Source organism: Oreochromis aureus, linkage group 14, assembly GCF_013358895.1.
Source record: "Oreochromis aureus strain Israel breed Guangdong linkage group 14, ZZ_aureus, whole genome shotgun sequence".
Lineage (NCBI taxonomy): Eukaryota > Metazoa > Chordata > Actinopteri > Cichliformes > Cichlidae > Oreochromis > Oreochromis aureus.
In genome coordinates this window covers 2,435,924-2,455,870 of record NC_052955.1, presented here as the reverse complement: position 1 = coordinate 2,455,870, position 19,947 = coordinate 2,435,924, and the positions used below count along the sequence as shown (strand labels likewise).

The 19,947-nt window shown below is 47.3% G+C and overlaps 2 protein-coding genes across 2 annotated transcripts in view; both read left to right on the top strand.

Moving 5' to 3' along the window:
* The window catches only part of LOC116329767 (protein MB21D2), an 11,416-nt gene extending 1,865 nt beyond the window's left edge, over positions 1–9,551 (top strand). Inside the window, exon 2 of the mRNA XM_031751847.2 lies at positions 3,282–9,551. Coding sequence (XP_031607707.1) covers positions 3,282–4,546 — 1,265 coding nt within the window. The 3' untranslated portion in view covers positions 4,547–9,551. The remainder of the gene's footprint in view (positions 1–3,281) is intronic.
* Positions 9,552–12,404: 2,853 nt separating this feature from the next.
* Positions 12,405–19,947, top strand: part of LOC116329778 (fibroblast growth factor 12) — a 53,003-nt gene continuing 45,460 nt past the window's right edge. The window contains exon 1 of the mRNA XM_031751862.2: positions 12,405–12,719. Coding sequence (XP_031607722.1) covers positions 12,689–12,719 — 31 coding nt within the window. The 5' untranslated portion in view covers positions 12,405–12,688. The remainder of the gene's footprint in view (positions 12,720–19,947) is intronic.

Here is a 19,947-nt window from a genome sequence, read left to right as displayed (position 1 = left end):
TGGGTGGATGGTGACACAGGTGGCTGTAGCTGCTAGCTGACTGCTCAGCTTCACCTGAACTGGACCTCTGGACCGTGTTTGTGCTGTTGGAGCTTTTTGGAACATTTTTAATGATGTCACGTGACCAATAACATGGCTGCTGTGAGGTTACTGTAGTAACAGCCCATCCACGAAGGCGGAGCTCTGCTTCTGCTGAGGGAAATTCTTGGATTTTAGCATGTAGGATTTCGGCAACACAACCAGGAAACTGATTCGTTCCGTGCACATGTGTGAAAAATATTTTATTTTATTCCCAATATTGGTGCAGGATTTGGAAAAATGAACTGTGTGAGGGGATGACACATCTGTTGACCTTTGTGTTGAGCCCTCTCTTTGATTGGGTGGTGATTTCAATGCATGTGTACGAGCTGGTGCGCCGCTCTGATGCGCTCTGATGTCGGATGATTCGCGTCAGCGTCCATGGCCTCGACTTCTGGCCTTCGTGCTTTCATTTTCCTGCTGTGTGTTTGCAGGCGGCTGAATAATTTAGTTGTGTTGCTTTGTGGTGCAGACGCACAACACTCCTTGTGTATGCGTGTTTGGTTCCCATCACTCGTGCTAAATCTGACCCTCTTAGAGGAGCTCCTCAGCTTCTGCCGTGCTGAACATTGTCTCGACGGCCTGTATGAGGTCACTGCGGTCAGGTGCAGGGAGGAGCTGTGATTGGCTCATGCAGGCGCGTGGTCAATGCTCATTTATGGAGCTCTTGTTTTGTTTTTGTTTATTTATTCAAGAGTTTGTTTACAAACAATTGACAGAGTTTGAAAATAGAGAAAATTATTTTCATTATATTTCTGTATAAACTGTTTGCATTAACATTTACTTTATTTATTAAATAATGATCTAATGTTTGACTTTGTGTTTCTCTGTAACATTTGAAGTGTTTGATCAGAAATAACTTTTTCGTTTATTACGTTGACCTTTGAATTTATTTGAATTGCTCTACAGCACATTTGTCGTGTTTAGCATTTTGAAGATATGCCGAGATATAAATGCTAAATGTGTCTTCACTTTTCACTTAGGAGAAAAAATGAACCTCACACAGCTTTAATATCCGACATAAATCAGGAATTACAAGGTTATAATTAAAATTTTGAAGGGGGTGGGGCCCTAACCTTTCAAAATAAAAGGCCACAAATCTGCTGAGAGGACTCAGCTCATCATAACTGAACTTGAGAGGAAGTGCGGGGGATGGAGTGCAGGAATGTGAGTTTGATAACGACGCTGGAGCGCCTCCAAGATCTGGATTTAAGTCTCTCACACACACAAAGACAAACACACACACAAAAACTGCAGAAATGCCCATCTGACAGAGCCACACACTCACATTAGTGTTCATTTTCTCGGATGTACTGACAGTCTGCCAGCTCGCACACGGCGCCGCCTCACAGAAATAACAAGTGTTCCAAAATGTCCCGACAGGAAGCGGCGCTCCGTCCTGTCTTCACAGCTCGCTCTCCGTTTGCAGCTCACAGACAGACCAAAAGAAAAGCGAGGAGGCGGTTTTATGCTCCAGATTTAATCAGTCAATCATAAAAAAGGAAAAACAATCAGGAAGTATAAACTGAGTGTGAGACCTTTATTCAAAGACAGCTTGTATTTGCAGGATCGTCTCTGTTCCGAGGTAACGAGCAGCCCCCGAGCTGAGTTCATCTGATTTATTTGAAACTGTTTCTGAGAGACAGACTGCGTGCGTCCAAACAACCACAGCGCAGGAATGCAGCCGACAGCCAGGAAGTGTGTGCGCCTCTTCTTTAAACTCAGCAGAGCGGAAAACCCGCCCAGGCCGGCCCGGTCTGACCGATGGGGCTGAACGCAGTGACCCGTCCGGGCTCACGTGGTCCGCTTCCAAACATGGCGAGCTTCATAAATAGACCTGACATGAAAGGAACGGGAGAACAGGCGGGCCAAACAGGACCCGATACAGACTGAGCTGGACACAAACGAAGCACAAACGCTTGGACACTTTTAGCATAATGGACAGGTTTTTGACGCAGGAGATCGCCAAATATGTTTCCAAACCAACTTCCTTCCAAGCCAAATACTAGAAAATATGATATCTTGCCTTTGGCGTCACCTAAACAAGGTAGGTCTCCCCTGCAGAATTGGTTTTCCCTGCGTTGGGAGCAGCGCTGGGCTCTCCAAATCACGGACAAACAGGATCCCACATTCTTGATTTTTAGTTCACAAACACTTGTTGTAATGACTAACTACTCCTGACATTTTGGACATGTTAGCTCCTTACACAGTAAAGTTACAGTGGGATACAAATAATATCAGGCTGATCCTGCCACGATTTGTTCCCCCGGTCCAAATCACGGACAAACAGTATCTCACAGCTGTTTATGTTTTTGAACCCATTTTGCACAGAGAGACATTTTTTGAAAAATGTGTTGACAGCAATGTTGAATATTATTACACAGGAGAAAAAACAACTACATGTAAAATAATCACACCGTGACGCCTCTGCCTTTCTAAAGGTAGATTTCTTTGTAAAACAAAGGGGGGCCTAGCAAAACAGTTTGGGAACCACTGCCTTAAGGTCAGCCTCGTCTGCAAGTGACAGCAAAAACCAAACTGGACGAATCAGCAGAGCCGTTGGTCAACGCTCAAGAATTAAAGAGTGATTAATGTCAGGACTTAATAACAGCAGGGAGAAGCTCTTAAGTCGATGTTAGTCGAACTTTATACAGATACGAATGTGTTGCTTTGAAAGGTTCCCTGAAAAAGGCTTGACAGGAGCAGTAATGACTCTGTTATCACAGAATCTAGTCAGGAAATCGCACAGTGAACAAAGGATATCACCTGGACAATCATGAGGGAAAACCTTGGTTTTATTTTTCAGCTTCCGAACATGAGTTGCTTCTGACGTCCATCTACCTTCTAAGCAGAGGTGCCCGGACCTCCCTGTCCTCAGCCATGACCTGCAGCTCGTCTGGAGGAACATTGAGTCGTTCCCCAATCAGTCAAGAGATTTAATCTCTGCAGTGCATCCTGGGGGTTCCTCGGGGTCTCCTCCCAGATCCACATGCCTGAGGTCAGCCACAGGTCATGAAGACATCCTGGTCAGATACTGAACCCACTCAGCTGGCTGTAGGACAAGTATCTTTAGGTCTAAATCCTGACCGCCGATTTCACTTGTGTGCACGATGTTATACCTCATCTCCATAGGTTAGGAACGTGGTGGTGCTCGTTTTTACACATAATCTTTATCTGATCCTTTTTGTCCTCTTCTGTTTCAGGAATGGTCCAGAAGTTGGACCAGAAGCTCCCAGTGGCCAACGAGTACCTCCTCCTGTCAGGAGGCGTTCGGGAGGGCGTGGTGGACATGGACCTGGACGAGCTGAGCATCTACGCCCGCGGCACAGATTACGACATGGACTTCACCCTGTTGGTCCCTGCGCTCAAACTCCACGACCGCAACCAGCCGGTGACCCTGGACATGAGGCACTCAGCGCTGGGCCACTCCTGGCTCAGCCTCCGGCTCTTCGACGAAGGAACCATCAACAAGTGGAAGGACTGCTGCACCATTGTCGACCACATCAACGGCACCACCAACTACTTCTTCTCCCCAACACTGGTGGCTGACTGGTTCTACCAGTCCATCTCCCTGGTGCTGCTGGAGGTGCAGAAGAAGCCGCAGAGAGGAATGCCAAGGGTGGAGAAGGTGGAGCGGAACGGCACCATCATCTCCGTCATCCTGGGCGTCGGGAGCAGCCGGATGCTCTACGACATCGTCCCCGTGGTGTCGTTTAAAGGGTGGCCGGCCGTCGCTCAGAGCTGGCTGATGGAGAATCACTTCTGGGATGGGAAGATCACCGAGGAGGAGGTGATCAGCGGTTTCTACCTCGTCCCCGCCTGCTCCCACAAAGGCCGCAAGGAGAACGAGTGGCGCCTGTCGTTCGCCCGCAGCGAGGTGCAGCTGAAGAAGTGCATCTCATCCAGCCTGATGCAGGCGTACCAGGCCTGCAAAGCCATCATCATCAAGCTGCTGTCCCGCCCCAAAGCCATCAGCCCCTACCACCTCCGCAGCATCATGCTGTGGGCCTGCGACCGCCTCCCAGCCAACTACCTGGCGCAGGACGACTTCTCCGCCCACTTCCTCCTGGGCCTGATCGACGACCTGCAGCACTGCCTCGTCAACAAGATGTGCCCCAACTACTTCATTCCTCAGTGCAACATGCTGGAGCACCTGTCGGACGAGACGGCCATGCTGCATGCCCGCAAACTCTCCTCCGTGCGCTCCGACCCAGCCGAGCACCTGCGCACCACCATCGAGCACGCCAAGGCCGCCAACAGGCTGACGGTGGAACTGCAGTGGCGGGGCAGCACCAACAACCTGCCGTCGCCGCAGTCCGACGCCGGCGGAGAGAACCAGCCCGACGACCGGCTGGCCAAGAAGCTTCAGCAGCTCGTCACGGAGAATCCGGGCAAATCCATTTCGGTCTTCATCAACCCGGATGACGTCACGCGGCCGCATTTCCGCATCGATGACAAGTTCTTCTGAGACTGACCTCCTCCTCCTCCCTCTCAGCCTTTCTCCTCCTCGCCTTGTCCCCGCCTCCTCTGAAACTTTGTTTTTTTATTTTTTTATGTTTCTCTGCCACAGAGTGAAGTGAGGTGATCGTCTAGTCGTGTCTGCCACAATTTTTTTATTTTTTATTTTTCTATTCCCGTCCCCGCCCCCTCCTCTTTCACTGTGTGCCCTGTGGTTTTTACCTGCTGAATGCCTTTTACAGACAGCTGCACAGCAGCAGGTTGTTTTACAAATGAAGGAAGAGGTGAAAGTCCACCTTCAGCCGGCTCTGCTGCTCCAGTGTTAGTAGTTTGTAGTTCAATATAATTATCAGGGATCCTGGAAATGAGACGAGTCCACCGACTCCTGAAATCGTGACGCGTGTCTCACGTCGGACTCGCTGTCGTTTAAATTTGGCGCTGAAGCTCTGACGGCAGAAACGACGTGAAAACGAGGAGCCGGGCTAAAATCAGCTGCTTTGATACGAATGTGGGAATTTCAGTGCTGGCGTGGCCAAAACTTCCGTTTTTATTTGATTTTTACTTTTCTGTGATATAGTGAAGAACAATCAGAAGCATTTCATAAATAAATAAATCCCACTTCTGCAAAGACTCAGCATTTCCACTGTTCACCCGTGTTCTTCAGGCCTTCTGCAGTTCTCATGTTGGACACCAGCTGAATTCTGATTGATGGAGATCTGATCCTGAGCTTTTCAGTTTGTGGACTCGAGCTGTTCCACCTGCTCGTTAAAGACCAGACAAGCTAAAGCTCCTCAAAGACCAATTTCTCCCAACGATTTAGGAGGAATTTGGTGACAATGTGTTTGTTTTCCAGCACGATGAAGCTCCAAGGCTCAGAGATCATCACATTCATATTTGGATCCATGCATGGATCATTGATGAGGCAGGACTGGATTTGTCCAGCAGAGAACTGCAGGAGTCATGAAGGTCGGTCTAAATACTGACTCAGTGCAGAAAAACCGAAGAGAGCACGAAACACAAACGTTTGGCTCGTTATTCCTCCGTGACGTCATCAGCTGCTCTTCACCTCCACGCGCTCGTTCCTCGCGATGACACGAGTACGACAAGGTTTTCATAATTATGAGCAAGTTTCTCAAAATATCTCATGACTCGTTTTCTTATCCAAACCAAACGGCAAATTTTCGCAGCAGCTCGGCGTCGAGCACGATTTTAGCCCAAAAGCATTTCAGAGCTCGCTGATTGGACGGCAGATGCTTTCAGGAGCTGCGGACAGCCTGAAGTCTCACATCAAGGAGCAAAAGCAGCAGAGCTCGGACGAAGGTGGATTTTGTCCCTCTGAGGAATGTCTTAGTCCCACCGCGGGACAACGATGATGATGATGATGATGGTACTAACGTCTTAGAAACTAACTGTAAATAGGAACAAAGTGACTGAACTCTGATGTGTGTAGGCAGAAGGAGGAATAGACTGACGATGGTTTGTGGACTACTTTTCGTCTAATTTTGCACAGAATGTAAAAAAAACAAACACAGCCGTGTTTCCTCTCGATGGCGGACGCCGTGTCCTCCTCATTCTCGAATGATGATGTATCATATCAGTTGATGGTGACACTTTACTGAGGGGTGGTCGCAGTGCACGCTGTAGATGTTCTCATTAACCGGCGGAGCTGCAGTGATTGCGATTGGTCCAAAGACGCAGCTTCCCCTGATGGAGTCGCACGGCTGAGCTGCCGGTTGGTGTTGCATCTTGTTCACGCTCACAGGCTCACGTTGTGCTTCGCCGACAGACGCCCTGGGTCCCGTGTAGTTTGCGATGTTTTCCCAGTTTTCCTCATTTCAGTTTGTTTTGATGTTTCGAGCCTCAGCGTAGTTCAGAATCCTTCCGAACATTCCAGGGTCCAGATCCAGACGGATGGCGTGGCTCATGGTCCTGATGGGGGCGCTGTGGGTTTTGGGCCTGTGGGTGTGAGCGAGGCGTAACAGTTTGGGACGTGAAGCTCGCAGCAGCGTTTCTGTTTACCACTCAGGTTAATCTGCTGACCACAGTCAGTAACGTGTCACTTCCGGCTCGATATCACCGGCCTGGCTCGCCACTTCCTCTTTCTCCATCTTGTTTGTTTTGATCACTATTTAATAAGCTTCACTGTAACCTCGGTTTTATCTTATTTCTAACCTGACTGATGTTTTCTCCGCAGCTGCTTCTTTGTGTTTGGATGTCGAGGGTTCGGCTCCCCTTCAGCGCCACCAGCTCGCCACGTGATCATCGGCCTTTCAGATCGCTCACAAAACATTGGGACCAAATCCCAGTTGGGACTTTTTACACTCCAACTGTAGGTGGAGGTTTGGTCTGATGGAGCTCCTGGTTTCTGTTTCTGACACAGACACAGTGACTGTGCAGTAAGCTAATGCTGTTTGGCTCCAGAAACCACCGATTATGTGGCGAGCCTCAGTTTGGAGCTCAGTCAGCTCGGCTGTGGGATGTGTCTAATGAGATGGTGGTGTGATGTCATTACCACCACCTCTACAAGGGTGGGTTTTTTTAGCAATGTGAACTTCTGGAAGCCTACTGAGGGGCACAAATCATCACAGATTTAGCCACATGACCATCAAACATGTTTATATACAAGGAAAAGAAAAATGTGCTCAGTTTCATATTATCTCAGCTTCAGTCTCGGTGACACTTGCATATTGTTTACCGAGTCAGAGCCTGTGCTCAGCTCTGATTGGACAGCTGAAGCGCGACTGCAGTTATTGCAATCAGCACTACATGCGAGCAGCTCACTACAGCTTCAAAACACTAAAACAGATATTTTTGATCTCCTGACATAAACGAGCTTCGGTGACATCAGCCGCCTTGAGGATTCAACTGCGCGCCGACGTGTTTGAGCCGCAGCTGGTTGTGCTGAAGGTGAGTCGTCCCAGGTTTGTTTGTGTTTTTGTCAAAGTCTGAAACATTTCCAGGAAAATGCAAAAAACCAGAAAAGAATCTGCAGACAATGTGATCTCCATATCCTCATCCTCAAGTGCAATTAGTGAACACAGAACAAGTACACACTTATACAAACGCACGTATACGTCATGTAGCATTAAGACACTGAAGTAAGTTAAAGCTGAACGGTACACTGCTCCGCCGACCCCACAGACCCACACTGACACTCCCACTCAGAGGTTTTTCACACCATCAAAGTGCCACACCACGCTCTCCTGCTCGGTGGAAATGTAATCAGTGTGTTCTTCTGAGCTCCGTGACTTTTGACCTTACTGCTTTCTCTATTTGTTGAGAACCTTTTGACTGTGAGTTTTTATTTTTCTGTACCTCGCTGCTCTGCTTTGTTATGACGATGGATTTCTTTATGCAACGTAGACGTGGGTGGGTGTAGCCCTTCAGATGGCAGCTCCTCCCCATCTGTGAAGGTTCTTCGCTGGATTTCACTGTACAGTCGAGTCACTATAAAGTCTTTTAAGCTGAATTTCTCTCTGTATGTCCTCAGTGAGTCTTTTTCAAATTTATATCTGAAGTTCTAAATAAAATTAAACCTTAGTTTACATTTCATGAAAGCAAAAACAGTTAACTGAAGTTCTGTATCAACTTCAGTCCTTAATAAGTATACCTGACATCTCAGTGTCATCAGCAAAGTACATTAAACTGCCGAATATGAGCATCAGACCTTGGAAAGGGTCTCGACTCCACGGAGTAAATCAGGCTGTCATCGGCACAGAGATGAAGATCGATTCTGTTAAAGAGTGGCTGAGAAGAAGAACATGAATCTGAGGTGTTCAAGTGTTTGAAGGAACACAAGAAAATTTAAGATTTGGTCAACAAGGCCTCACAATTGAACCCTGGATTGGCTCATTAGCTCGTGTGATTTGTTGTACAAAATTTGCATTGTACAGATTTATTTATTTTAATTATACTACAGTTTTTTCAGATAGACTAGAATAAAGACGGAGGCCCCAGGATCAAACGAAGGATGACATTTAAGTTAAACAGGGAACTGTTTATTTATTAGTACAGTAAGTGTGTTGGACCGTAGAAGATGAAGGAAATGTCTTTATCATCTGTGTAGTTTCCAAATATAAGAGCCCAGAATTGATTCTTGGAGGAAAGTTATATAATGACAGAGGACAGATCATCATCTGCATAGAACTGAGTAAGAATCTGATATCTTATTGAATATCTGAAAGTTCATAATTTAATCCTGTCAACAGATATTAATGATATAGTGATGATCTGTTAATAAATAGATCCAATAGGCCATATAATACTCTGAGAGAGGAGAACATCTGGGAAGTGCACATGCTGAGTCGAACCCCGGAGAGCATCCCTGAGTAAGACATTGTGTCACGTTTATTACACACAGCATGTGTGTGTGAGGTCACAACATGAACGTCTGCTATCGTGTGCCCAATTTTTTTCCATGTATGGATACAAAACCTTCCTGTTGACCAAAGTTTAAAATGTTGAGCATTGAAATGGTGATTTACTATAATCATGCTATTTAATTCTTCTATATAAAGGTGATAATTTCTGGATACAGAATAAGGAAATGCAGCCTTGTTTGCAGATGATGGCACACATAAGGTAACGTGTGTGCTACGATAAAGACGCTCAGTCTGCTGGGAATGAAGCGAAGCAGAATTTGACGTCATGCACGTGGTTGGTGCTGCAGGCTGTTAAAATAACGTATTTATATTAAAATGACATAAGTCACATGGCCTCTGTGACACTTAAGACTCAGACACTTTTAAAAACCATCCAGACTAAAGGTTTCAATCGGCCACTCAAACACATCGTCTAATTAACCCTCAGACAGGGTGAGCTGGTGGAGTCCTTCACTTCATCCTTTAAGCAGTTTCCTCTCTCGACCACCAGGGGGAGCAGCTCGCTCTGCGTGAGCGGGTATGATGGAGGGAGCTGTCATGTGAATGGAGGCTGTTTGTGCACACAGTGACTTTATCTCCTGTAATGTGGAACTACTGTTGTAAATAGCACTTGATGAAATAACTCCTGTCTGACTCTTCGTCTGCGTCCATTCAGCCGCCCGGCGCCTCTCCCACCACACAGCTCATCTCAAACGCTTCATTTTGCTTCCTAACCTTTCTCTTCTCTCCTGCTTCCTGTTGTCTCAGCACCTGTCTCCTCCACCTGCTCTCCTCTCTCCATCTCGCCTCCTGCTGAGTTTGGATGGCGCTCAGCTCTTTGCGGTCACCGTTCCAAGAGGAAACTATCCATCACTGTCCAAATATAACCACAGCATGTAAACACGCTGCAGGCTGCTGATGCTCAGCCTCACTAAAATCCCTGATTTACAGAAAACACGAGTTATTTACTGATGATCAGCGAGAGGGGAACGGAACCTGAAACGAGCCTCTGTGGGGTCATGTGACTGTAACTGTGACTCCTACAAAATAAAACTTTATTTAAAATCACTTAAAGACAGCTTTGAGCCCAGAAACTGTCCTGCAGTTTATCAGCAGCTGCTCTTCAAATGTGGTCCTGATGGGGAACAATGATGATTCCAGTATGTTCACTTTTTACAGCACTGCAGTCACTTTACAGTCTTACTTTGACTTGACATCACCTGTGATTTACTTCCGGTGGTCCCGCCCTAACCTGCTCATGTCATTAACTCCAACTTTGCTCCAACAGATTTGTTGAGCTGTGCAGGTAAGCTTTAGGCAATTTAAACTGCCTCCACATCATATACAGCAACACTAAATATACTCCTGATAATAAGAAGTTAAAGAAACCCAAACAGCTCTTTACCCCTGAGCGACACACCTTTACCTTGCACAGGTGAATCTGTGGGTGGGCGTTGGTGCAGCCCCTCAGTTCATCCTTTGCCCAAAGGATTTGCTGTTCTGATCTCTATAAATAACCCATTCTTAACAATAATGTTTTCATAGCTCACCTGTTTAAATGGCATTGTTAGGGGCGTGGTCTCTTTGACTGACAGGTGGATGGTGACACAGGTGGCTGCCAATTGTATGGCAGCTGTGAGGTTATCGTACTAACAGAGCATCCAAGTAGTCTGAGCTCCAGCTTTGGTGAAATTCTCTGATTTTATTTGGATGTGACGGCGCTCTGATTGGCAGGTATCGTGTCTGTGTGATGCTAACACACAGTCTGGGGTTGCAGCTTAATAACCAAGCTAACTAGCATTAGCTGATAACATAGCCTTCCATCCTCTGGTCCAAACATGGTCACATGTACTCCAGAAACCAGTGAGTCAAGTTACAGGAGCTAATGCCATCATTCTTATACAGTCTATCTGCTAACAGTAACAGCTGTTAGAGGAGAAATGTTTACGTGCCCGATTACTCCAAACCTCCAGCCAAAAATGCCACCGTAGTACCACCGGTGACCCAGGAGGTGAGCCTCCCAGAGCCTGAACCGTGGTGTTAGGTAAGAATTTCCAAAAACAGCCCACTGTGAGTGGATTTCTGTCTGCAGGGGAGGAGTGCCGCTTTTAATGTGACTCATTTTTCACCTTGTCTTCAGCAGTAATTGCAGCTAAAACAACCTGATTCTTTTCCACTGAACTGGCTGCTACCTGTAAATCCATTTTCAGTGTGAAAACCGAGGATGTTCCCTCTTTCTGATGAACTCGTATGACAATAAAGGCGTCAGGCAGCCTTTATATGCTGTGATGTTGACTCCATTTCCAGCCTGGGTTTATTCATGTTTAATCAGCGGTGCTGTTAACAGCAGAATGACCCAGCAGCAGCTCCTCTCTGCAGCGTGTCATGGATGTAGAACAGTTATCCTTGAATGGCCTGTGGTCCTGAAGAACCCTTTAAATGCAGGGATTCTCAGGCAGGTTCTGAACTGTGGCTTTTTCTGATTAATGAGCAGATTTGTGAAGCTTTATTTGTGTTTAGTTGCTTCCTAAAACTGGGTTTCTACCTCAGAGTCACGTCCTGTCTGTCCTTTGGGGCTAAGCATGCTGTTCCTGCTTCATGTCACTGCTGGGTTATGGTGATGTTATTTATATGCACGATGCTTACACAGCATCTATCACGGAGCGCTGAGATTCATCACAAACCTCACAGCTCTTACCCACCCACAGACTCAGGAACTCATCTACATCTGACTTACTGAGCTTCATCCATCACAAAACTGTGGTCTTCAGTCCACAGACTCATCTCTTTCCAATTCAGTGCAGCTTTATCGATATAGCACCAAATCACAACAACAGTCATCTTTATATTCTAAGGTAAAGACCCCACAATCAAACCACGCCCTATAAGCATGCACTTGGAGACAGTGGGAAAGCAAAACTCCCTTTTAACGGGAAGAAACGTCTGACAGAAGCAGGCTGGGGGAGGAGCAACCATTGAGAGACTGGTTTTGACTGGTTTTGGGGGAAACGTGATCACGTTCAGCTAAATCTTAAAGAGTTGGCGTCAGTAGAAGCATTTAAGGTGGACTGGAGGCACCTGCGGGCTGCGGGGGTCCCACCTGAACATGACAGCATCTGCTTTTGGCTCGAGATGATGACGTATTGTGATGTTTGCTGATCTGCGGTCAATTTAGTGTTTAGATAAATCAAAACGAGCAGTGCAGGAGACCTTTCACCCAGCTCCCCGTGCGAGACTGATGGCTTCGTTATAGTTAACGGGACCAGCAGTGCGCATGCGCGATGGGCCCCGAGTTTTGCATGGTTTCTTTTTTTTCCCTTTCTTTTTTTTGTGCACTGAGGTCGCGGGTTCGACTCCTTCTCCTCCCATGATGCCCTGCGTGGGATGGGCACCACCCCGTGCACTAAAAGTTCCTTCCTCACGTTTCCTCCTCACACCATCAGCACCACCATCGTGTCACCTTAACAGTGACGTCACTCCTGTGCTCTCCTGGCTCGAGCTGCAGCAGCACAGATAGAGAGAGAGAGCGGCGCGCGGACACAGCTCAGGTGAACGCACGAGCCTCGACGCCCGCAGGAAGAAAAAAAAACGGCGAAGAAGAAGCAGCTGCGGAGGATCTGAGAGCAGACCCCGCGGTCCCTCCCTCTTGCTCTCCCGGTACCATCCACCCATCAGCGGCGAACACATCATCCCAGACTCGACGCTTGTTGATAACAGCTGATTAAGGAAGCAAGGAAGGAAGCAAGGGAGGAAGCAAGGGACGCAGGCTAGGGGAGCACCTCGCCTCGGAGATGGAGCTGGTTAAAGAGAAGGCACCCCCAGGTAGGACGGAGGGATGGGTGGATGAAACGGTGCATGGATGGATGGAAGTTTCCCTCATCCTGTGAGGGTGGATGAGAGGAAGTTGGTGCTTTTCCCCGCAGAGGGGGGGTGGATGGAAGGGTGGAGACAGGATGAAGGGGACCCGAATGGATGGATGGATGTACGGGTGGATGGGTGGAGGGGACTGATGCATGTTGGGTAGAACTGTACTGCGGTATCCTGCTCCTGAATGCAGCTGCACTGGAGCTTTTTTAGGTGTGGTTATTATGGGATGGGGTGCAGTGTGTGTGTGTGTGTGTGTGTGTGTGTGTGTGTGACAGAAGCCTGATGCAGCAAACACACAGAGACAGGCAGACAGGTGAGAGTGGTGAGGCTGACTGATGCAGACAGACGGATGACGGGTGGCAGGAGGACTGACGGACGCGGAGCGACTGAGCTGCTGTTGGTGCAGTGATGCTTCGTCTGGCCGTCCCGGGCTCCACGGCAACACAACTTAAAATATTGATAATTCCATTCATACGACATCGTGTGAATGGAACAAGCCTCAGAGACGCAGATCCCAAAGTTCTCCCCAAACATCAAAGGAACACTTAAAGAACCTTTACTCGTGAATCCATCATTACAGCGATCCAGCCCTGATCTCAGCGTCAGTATCAGCTGATACCGAGTTTTATTAAACCCAAAAGCTGAATTCCTCTCTTCATTCTTTGTGTGACGACGTCAGGCTCAGCTTAAACTAAATTCATCTGAGAATATACATTTACTCAATTCATTATTAAAATAACCAGTAAGAACACTGTGAGGAGCGGTAAAATGAAGTGCACTCAGACTGAGAGGAGGAAGGAAGAGCTAGCGTGGCCCTGAATAACAGCAGCATGTGGTAATCTTTATCTTAGTAATAAATACAAATTCCCAGAGTTTGTATTCTTCGGGTTACCCGGCTCCTGAGTTTGGCTCCACCATCAGCTGGGATAGGCTCCACCCCCACTGCGACCCTGAATTAGATAAACGGATTAGAAATATTTATTGGTCATTTTCATGTAAAGGTTCAGCAGATGCTCATTAATGTGTCTGCAGTGTTGTTCTTACACTGCCCAACAAAACAAGTGCACAGCGGCTAATGTTAGCATGTTTTAAACTGGCGGGCTCATGCTAGCTATGCAGACGGCACAGCAGCAGGTTTGAAGAGCATAAAAGAAGTAATGATGCTGCAGAGAGAAGCAGCTCTGTAAAGGACTGCGATCCAATGCACCGTCTTTGCTTTTAGTTTGGAGTTTTTATTGATTTCACAATCGCACGTTTTCCCGGTTTGGCCAACATGTCAGCCAACTTTCCAGCCGGCTGCACACACCTCTCTCTCCTCTGGTCTCCTCACTAGAAAGGGGAAAATCCTCATCAGTACAATCATCTCCACCTCTCCTGTAGCTGAGCGAGGGACCACACCTCTGCCACGAACCCTAAAGCCAACAACCAGGAAAACGTCTGACAAAACTAAAAGATCAACATCTGAAGGAGGAAGCGAGACGAGACGTCTTTGTGTAACAGAGGAGCCTCGTATTACGCCGAAACACTAAAGTGGTTCAAGGCTGATCTCTCACAGTGGTGCACCAAATCAGTCTTTTTGAGAACGCCTCCAACACCGTCAGCAACATTTAGCATCTACAGTGTTCGGCTCCTGAGGGTTCTTATCCATATCAGATATTATTAAGTCATCATGTTGCCTAGCAACCGCCTAACAATGGGCTAGAAAGCCACGGCAGTCAGAAGCATCCGGGTCTCCCAGCATGGGTGAGAGAGAGCTTGGAGTCCTGTGGTCGGTGCTATGAGGACATGTCAAAGAGCTCTTACTGATGACATCAGGCAGCAGGAGCAGCAGGCCGATTCAGAGCTGATATGTTTTTATTAAAGCGTGTTTGTGACAGATGTCGGCTCAGTTCATAAAAGAAGATTCACAATAAAACAAGTGTAAAGCAATCCTGCCTTCGGTTTACCGCAGGCGGCTTCCTGCTGCCATAAAACAGAACGCGCTCCATCATCTTACTCGCCAAAGATAAACGAGGCTGAACTTTGAGCTAACTGCTTTATGAGTCAGACTCCTTTATATTAACGGAGTTCATTTGGTGCCTGACAGTCTTTCTCTTTGATGGGGAACAGAGAGGTCTAATCTGCAGTGTGTTGCTCCAGTGCAGCCTCTGTAACATCTGGCTGGAGCGAGTGTCAAAGCTCCTCCAGATGTGGTCCGAGCTGGTTCAGAGACACGTGAAAGCTGTGCTGAAGTCAGTGAAACGTCTGTCAGCCGAAAAGAGTTAAAAGCTGCCGTGAGTCAGCTCTCTGTTGTTCAGGAGAGCTCACAGCATCAGCATGTTGTATTATCAGCAGAACTGCAGGCCAGTGCAGCTCTCAGCCCACCCGAACGACGGGGAATTATTCAGAGAAATCCTCTTTCTGCCAGCGAGGCCGTGCTGGTAGAATCAACCACGATTATCCTTTAAAAAGCAGAAATGCATTTATTTTCCTGAGTGTGCTTTTTTTAAGATCTCACTCTCAAAGCTCTTCATGCTGATGCAGTCAGAGCTGCTCCAACAATCAACAGTCACGGTCACATAACACAAAGCTGACGTCTGCTTTAAAAACACAAAACAGGGTGGTTTATATCATAGAGAGCCTGTAGTGTTATAGATGTAACGGCAACAACCAGAAAATCCTCTATGAGCAGCAGTTGGAGAGAGTGGGAATGAAGAACTCCCTTCTAACAGGAAGAGACCCGACAGGCGTCTGCTGGGAGTATTTGTGAGGGAAAGAGAAGAGAACAGGTAGCTTAATGGAGTCGTGTCACTTCCTCCTCATGAGCAGTGCTTTAAAAATAAACGTCCACAAAAACCTCATACTGATTTTTTAAATGTGTCAAATTTAAAGCCGTCCACCGTGGGGGCGTGGCCTACTGCAAGCCCACATCAAAGAAAGTGGACTTTTTTACCCAGTGCTTTGTGGAAAATACAAACATGTAGACCAGAGACTTTTATTTTGGCAAGATTAGTTTCTGGCTTTGGCTTCAGGCTGCGATGATTTGTAACCTGCTGTTTTGCGACTGTCAGGTGACGTGGCCTAAAGGGGCGTGGCCTGACGTAACCACAGCAGCTTCGTGAGTCTCAGCCTGTTTGTTTACAGCACACAGATCAGTGCTTTGTATTGATTCTGGGATCAGATCCACACGATTCAGGATGATTCAGTGACCCGCTGCCCAGAACAGAAACCTGAGACACTCGGTGGACGCATGCACACGCGCACACACACACACACACACACACACACACACACACACACACAGGGGAGTGTTTCTTGTCGATTTCAGGTTGTGTTTTCACCCAAACACTGCCGGTATCAGTGTCTCTGCGTACCTGTACATCTTTGTGTTGTTGCTGGCTGGAGTCCTGTTGCAGACTCGGCATGTTTGAAGCAGATGATTCTCACTTCCTGTGTCAGAACATTGAATTTCATGTTTTCTAAAAACGAATCCCTCACAAAGACGCTAACATGTTGTGTTCATATAAAACAATAATCAGCGTCATAGTTGATTTTAGAGTTTCTGCTTCTCCTTCAGGAGTGAGATGAGGTGGATCTTCCTGTCCTCGCTCTGCGGGGGTACAATTACTCTGCCCTTTACCTTCATGTGCAGTCCTGTGGAAAAACACTCAGCGTGTCGGGGCGATCGAAAAGGTTGCGGTTGCTCGGCGCGAGCTTCCCCTCCCGTTACTGAAAAATGAAATTAGAGTGTCAGGAAGTGATGATTAACCAGTCGGTGAGAGCTGCAGTCAAACCACCGGGGACGGAGATGCACAGCCTCACCTTTAAAACACTCACAGAGCAGATCTGAGTGCAGCCATCACTGATGACTTTGTTCATTATTGGATTCTTGAATATGGACCCTGCTCTCATATGTTGGTGTAACAGCCTCTGCAGTGATTTCACGACAGCGTCATACTAAGCAGGTGTGAGGGCGTTTGGTAACCTGCCTGCAGATGAAAATGTTACCAACTGTTCCCACCTTTACACACCTCCAGGCAGGTGTTTCTCACACACAGACTTGTGTCACCAGGTATACTTTGTGACCGCCCCCTCGCTCGTTCTCCTTCGGGCAGGCTGCTCAGCTCGCCGCTGCAATGGTCCTCAGTATCGTTCAGCTGAGTGTCCTCTCGGTCTCTGTCTTCCTGGTCGCTCAGACTCAAAGTCTTCCTTCGGCCGAGGAGAGCCACGGCGAGCCGGAGCGTCTCTGCAGAGCGGAACAATCCACGAGGAACCTTCATCATGTTCATGTCACAGTCAGAGCATTTACACACCCGACGCATAAGATCCATGCAGATGTTTCGTGTGTTAAAATATTTGACTCATTGACTCATTTATTCTTATTGTGTATTAATGAGACCGCATGTTGCAGAGCTCAAACTGCCGACATCCTGGAATATGCACGAAAGCTTGGAGTCCTGGATCAAGGGCTGAGATGAACACAGCAGAGTGTTTGGTCATCGAGACCTGTGTAGAGGAGGTAAAAGTCATTAAGGTTTCTGCAGGGAGGAGCGTTAACCTTTCCAGCAGCCCTTTGACTCGGTCTACCTGTGGATGTTGCCCCCCTTTACCCCCCCCCCCCCTTCACCTCCTGCCTCCCACAGACGGTGCTTACAGTCAAAAACAGTCTTTGTCATTTCTTTCTGTCCTTTGAATTATACGTAAAAGTTCATGAGTCGCTGTGAATGCAGTCGGAAGTCAGTCATCACATCAGCTGTCCCCTTGCGCCTGTCTCACAGCGACACCTGTGGGTGGGGGTATGTCTAAAAGCAGGGTGGGGCCAATAAAATCCACATTAACGTCACCTGTCACAGCTTCTTGCAGCTGCCTCCATTTTGGATCCAGTTCCTCACATCCATCGGGCTCCTGCGCTAACAGGCATAGCTTTCGTGTCTGCTGTTGTTGTGATGAAAAAATACCTGCAGGTAGCTTCAGCAGCTGCTCCTCTACAGCCGGCCGGCGCCGACAGTTCGTGGTTAAAACGAGCGGCGTCAGCAGCAATGACAGAATCTGTCAGCTGCAGCGTTTTCATGGTAATTAGTCTGCTGGTTAAGATCGTGTGTGAGTGAAGAGGCATCACTCTGCATCATCTCGCTGCTTCTGTAGCTCGCTCCGATACAGCAGAGTCCCACCGACACTTTCCTGCAACGGATCGATTCCTGCAGCACATTAAGCTCATTATCTGGATCAAGCTGCAAAAGTCAGTCGCTTCCAGCTGCTGTTTCACTCAGTTTCAGTCCATAATCGAGCGCTCGGCTCATTCTCAGGTTCCAGCAGCAGGATGTGGACCTGTTCCTTATTTCCTGTCGTTCGTCTGCTGCTCTGGTAGATGTTCACCTGAAACATAGACAAAGTTTCAAATACTGACGTTGTGTTTATGAGGGGCACCCAGTCAGGAGAAATTTGGTGCCAAGCCCCATTAAAAGATAAAGAAGGATTATTTTGAACTGTGAATCATGCACAGCTACCCTAGCAGAGTCAGAGAGTAAAAACAGGGAGATGGAAACGAGTTCATTTTAATTTAGCTAATGTCAATGTCCAGGAGATGCTGGCCCACTCAGCGATCATTAATCCGCTGGTCAGTTTGCAGGCTGTTGATGGTGCTCGGGTTAGCTGGCGCAGGAAATGAGACGTGAGACATCATCTACCAAAACTGCAGCTCGAATTCCTCTCATCTGTACACGAGCGAAGCATCGCCCAGTCGGGCATCGAAAAGGCACCGACAGCATGAACAAAGCGATGAAGATGAGGCAGTAAACATGTTTATTTCTGCTCTGATGTTTTAACATGGAAGTCTATGGAGACTGACTCAGTTGGAGTCAGGCCTCTAGTGGATGATAGAGGAACTGCAGCAGGTTTAAGTCTTTCTCTGATTTCTCTGAAATGTGGTTTTATTTTGAAGGACTGTTGATTAAACTGTTTCAGGTCTCTGCACATGACAGGAAACACAAACGAGAGCAGAAACATCTTTTTGAATAAACGATCGGTCCTGGATGGCCTGAAGTACAGCTGAGTCCTCTCACAAACGAGCCGCCCTCCTCCACTGTGTGGGAGATGAACATAAAAGACAGGAGATGCTGAGCTCAGCGTGCGCCAGCCCCTCCCTGTCTGATGTTTTATGGCCGGTGCGTCTCCATCATTCCCAGCAGTGCTCGGCTCTCCGTTTTAAACAGGAAGCTGGAAGTGGAACAGCAACAACATCGGAGCCAGTTTATGATCGTTTTACGGTCCCAAAGCTTCACGTTCAGCGTGGAAAGTTACTGCACGCTCGCTGCATCATGCACGCTCTTTAAGCAGCTCCAGAGGAACAGAGGCGAGGACATGGAAGCAGAAGTCTGAGGGCATCAGGAGGAAAAGCAAAATCACAAACAGGAAGTCACTTAAACATCATTTTCAAACAGCTGCAGCTGAAATGTAAAAACATTCGTGTTTAGAGGTCTTTACCTCCATGTGAGGATTTTCTGTCTGATAAAGCAAACGTATTCACCTTGGCTGTCTGTGATTGGTTGGCTGTTCTTATTTTATTTTGAAAAATTTTGTATTCTGAATGGGAAGAGTCGGCACCACATTGTTCGCTCTGCCAGACCCGCTGCTGGTGTGTTGTTATGACTTTGCACACTGTTAAATAATGACTGGTGCAGGAACTTTTGCACATCACACTAAAGGCCATTTTTTTTTCCACCATGTTCAGACTCGACTAAGAAACAGTTGGAAACCCCTTTATGCCTCCTAAGGTTGGGCGATTGGATGAATCTGTCTGCTCTTGGTTTTGAGTTTTTTTGTGGGTGGAGGGAAGAGTCTTTGTGTGTTGTAGTATTGCTAATTTAATATTATTTAAGGTGTTTTTATCCCAGTTTCTCCTGTTCAGGGAGTCTGGAGTGGCTCTCTGTTTAAAGGGTCCAGGTTTCGGAGTGAAATGGGTGTTTCCAAGAGGTAAAGCAGAAACTGCCTAAAAACCAAGCATGGTTTGGCTTGGTTGTTACTTTAGTGCCAGGAAAAGAATAGGCCGGGAAGAAGATGGAAGACATCATACTTACTCACAAGCTCTAACATTCACCATTACAGCTAAATATGAGGAATTTATGGAATTTTGCGATATTTTATTTAAGCAGTTTAGCAGCAACAAAACCCTCAATCGAGGCAGGAGAGGGGTACGCTCAGGCCT